At 35.0% G+C, this 3,446-nt stretch overlaps 1 protein-coding gene across 1 annotated transcript in view; it reads right to left on the bottom strand.

The window, feature by feature from the left end:
- Positions 1–2,929: 2,929 nt before the first annotated feature.
- Positions 2,930–3,446, bottom strand: part of LOC128997442 (uncharacterized) — a 21,171-nt gene continuing 20,654 nt past the window's right edge. The window contains exon 13 of the mRNA XM_054423080.1: positions 2,930–3,086. Coding sequence (XP_054279055.1) covers positions 2,930–3,086 — 157 coding nt within the window. The remainder of the gene's footprint in view (positions 3,087–3,446) is intronic.

Here is a 3,446-nt window from a genome sequence, read left to right on the forward strand (position 1 = left end):
ACAGCGCTACCAACTGAATGAGTCATAAATGTAAAGTTGTAAATTGTTTTTATCTGTTTGATGTCACGACCACGACGCCGCCAGCGCAGTCACAAGGTTATTTATGTTTTTATTAGCAAACTTTCCTAAACCGGACATTGACTGGATGGAGTTTTTTTTAGCTTGTAAATGGATGAATATTTGTAATTTTTTACAAGCATTAGTTTTCAAAGTTAGAAAGTACGTTTTAACCATCGCGTTTTAAACGGCCTCGCTCGAATAATGAAAAACAGTTTAACCAATCTTACACATGTGTAGTAGAAGATCACGACAAAAAGTCAAAAATAACGTGACAACAATCTCTATTAATAATTATAACAAAATAAATGCCTCTTTTTATCCTGTAGAAGGAAGCGTGATTTTTTGTCTATGTTTTGTGAGTTTAAAAAATTAGATACGGCTGGCCTATACATCCTGATTAATGAGTAAATATATATTTTGCTTCATACAATACGGCTTAAGGTACACATTTTGAAATGAACAAAGCCAACAAATTGTCATTTTCAAAGAATTACAGTTGTAGCTTTACCTGAGGTAAATCCATGCTTTGCTCGAGCTTTGCAATGTGGTGGGATCACAAAACCTGAAGGACTATGGCGTTTATCATAGTCAAAGGATTGAATTTTCTATGAGAAAAAAATGTAGCACCAAGTTTAAAGGGCATGGAATAAATAAAAGTGTCAAGTACGTTTTATAGAGTACAAAATCATCTATCGTTTTCAATTCGCTGTATGAAAGTAAAAACTTATAAAATATTAGAGAAATGTATAAGGAAATTGTATGTACCTAAATATCGCGTCCTCTGGTCCTTTTCCATTGATTGTTATTATAAGTTGTTATTATAGTCTATATTTTACATGATAACTCAAAAAACCTGTAAGGTAGAAGCTTAGATCGGTATGTAAACGGAAATGGCGCATACATAATCGTAGATGGGTAGATTACATTGGGAAAAGTTTCAGTTAACTTGATCCCGTAATTTGGCCTAATTGAAATGCAGTCTACAGACATATCCTCATTTTCTACCATACAATTATTAAGACTTAAAAAATGATTTCTTAAAATGTTTATTTTCGGCATAAATTATAGATCACTAGGAACAGTTTGGCACCCTAAATATGCCAACATATAAACTTGAAAATCATTAAATTTGGTTTAATGGACACTAAATTTAATTAATGTTACCATGATAATAATTTTAAAATATAGACAGATAAGTTACTTAAAAGTTTAATAAAGGGTGCGCCAAAAAAACCTGACGGTTTCTGTTTTGTAATAAGTCAGCTGTTATACTAGCTAGAGACCTCATTGTTGTGGTGAACGATTGCTTATGTTATGCCATTTTTATGTTATGTTTGGTAAAACATCACGTCGTCAAAAGAAAGTTACTGTCTAGTGTGGTGCAGTGTGGTGTGGCACTGTTTGGAGTCATCGGGCCATATGTTTTTGAGGACGAAAGTGGGGAACACCCCCTGTCACTGTGAACTCGGAACGCTATTTGGAAATACTGAGGGGGTTTTTGGTTCCACAACTGCGGATGTTATGAGGGATAGACATGACTAACACGTGGTTTCAACAGGACGGCGCAACTTGTCATACAGCCAACTATTCAATGTCAGTTTTGCGTTAACTCTTTGCCGGTTAAGTGATCTCTTGGTTTGGTGATGTGCTGTGGTCAGCTCGATTCCCAGACTTAATTTTGTGTGACTGTTGGCTGTGGGGATACTTAAAAAGCAAAATGTTTGTTTCGAAATTTCAAACCATTCCTGAACTCAAGCAGTGTATCAGGGAAGAGATTGCTTCTATTCATCAGGCGAAGGTGACTGCAAATATGCAAAAATATGGGAAGCCTGTGTTTAAGAGAAGGCGATATAAACTGAGTGATAACATTTTTCATAAATTAAAATGGCATAGTAGTGTGTACAATATAACGTTATTTAATACATTAAATTGTAGTTTGTTCTTGAGTTATTTAGTATTAAAAACCGTCAGGTTATTTTGGCGCACCCTTTAAAAGTATTTTTAGTTTTCCTAGCGTTTACAACGTTATACATCTTTGGTAATCTTATCTTGCACCGCAACATTTATTTGACGACAAGACATAATTTATTGTGTCTATGCATTACCGTAAAGATGAGCTATAGAAATTATAGATATTTGTTTGAGATATTTCCTTACCTAGCCTTCTTGATATATTTACTTTTTCTTAGTAACTATGTTACAAAAATCAAAGAAACCCTTATTCGTTTAGTATTTATATTTGAGTTTATTTTAAATAAGGTAGGTACTGTCGGCTACACACAAAGTTAAGTAGATACTAATGAAAATAAGACAGAATTGTCTATGAAATCTTCTACTGTAATCCTGAATGGGTTGAAAAGAGAAACTTGGCGTACAGCCAGATGACGTCACCGACATTACGTCACTGCAGTAGTAATACACGTGACTGTAAGTCTAGAACTGAACCATGAGTCAAAGTTTTGACTTGATTATGACAAGATTATAACTGTAGTCAAAGGTCAAATTGGCTTGATACATTCGTGTTTGCGTCTGTCTGTCGATTAAGTTAAACATGCAATGGCGGAATTGGATTTTGAATTTCTGAGTAGGGAATGGGTAAATGTTGCTACAGTTCCCTGAATGTAACAGAATCGTACATTTTTGGCAATGAATAGGGTATGCTTTTATAACAAGAATATAATATAAGAATCATACCGAGTATATACTTTTAGAACCACTAGTACACGTCTAGACAACAATGTTTAAAAAATACACTCTTACATCAAAGTGCATCCAACCATAGATAAAAGGAGTATAGACACAGATACCCCACGAGATAGGGAAGTCGCGAACGCTGTATTTGAGCTAGTGCAGTCGCTGTTTTGGCGTTTCAGGCCCGCAGCGTTGCCAGTTCGTGCAGCGCAGGGACGGAAATTCTCCCAGTTTCCCACGGAGTGAGAGAGACAGACTGAATGGCACTGGCAGTGGCGCGCAGCAGTAGTATGCGTCGTCGGTCGTAGCGGCCCTCTCTACAGTTGACACTACACCTGTAACGACTTGTGTCCATAGCATTTCACTCTGAATACAAAATATGAAATCCGTTCCTTTTTTAATTATATTTCAACCTGCAAACGAGAAATATTTCTCGATTTAGAAGCAATATAAAGGAAACTCACGTTTTTAACAACTAACTAACTATTTTTATATTCGTAAATCAAACTGTATCATGATTTAATGAAACATAAAAAAATGTATATACAGTTTGAACCGTTTGATAATTTGAGCATTAAAAACCAGGGCTTAATCATGAATATTCGTAATATTACTTGCAATATCAAAACGTTTTGGTATAGACAACAAACAAAATGCAAAGTTTTCAATTTATTTTCAATCAAACTCTAAACCGT

Source organism: Macrosteles quadrilineatus, unplaced genomic scaffold, assembly GCF_028750875.1.
Source record: "Macrosteles quadrilineatus isolate MER2022 unplaced genomic scaffold, UCM_ALF_1.0 Scaffold_6__1_contigs__length_79288215, whole genome shotgun sequence".
In the NCBI taxonomy this organism is placed as follows: domain Eukaryota; kingdom Metazoa; phylum Arthropoda; class Insecta; order Hemiptera; family Cicadellidae; genus Macrosteles; species Macrosteles quadrilineatus.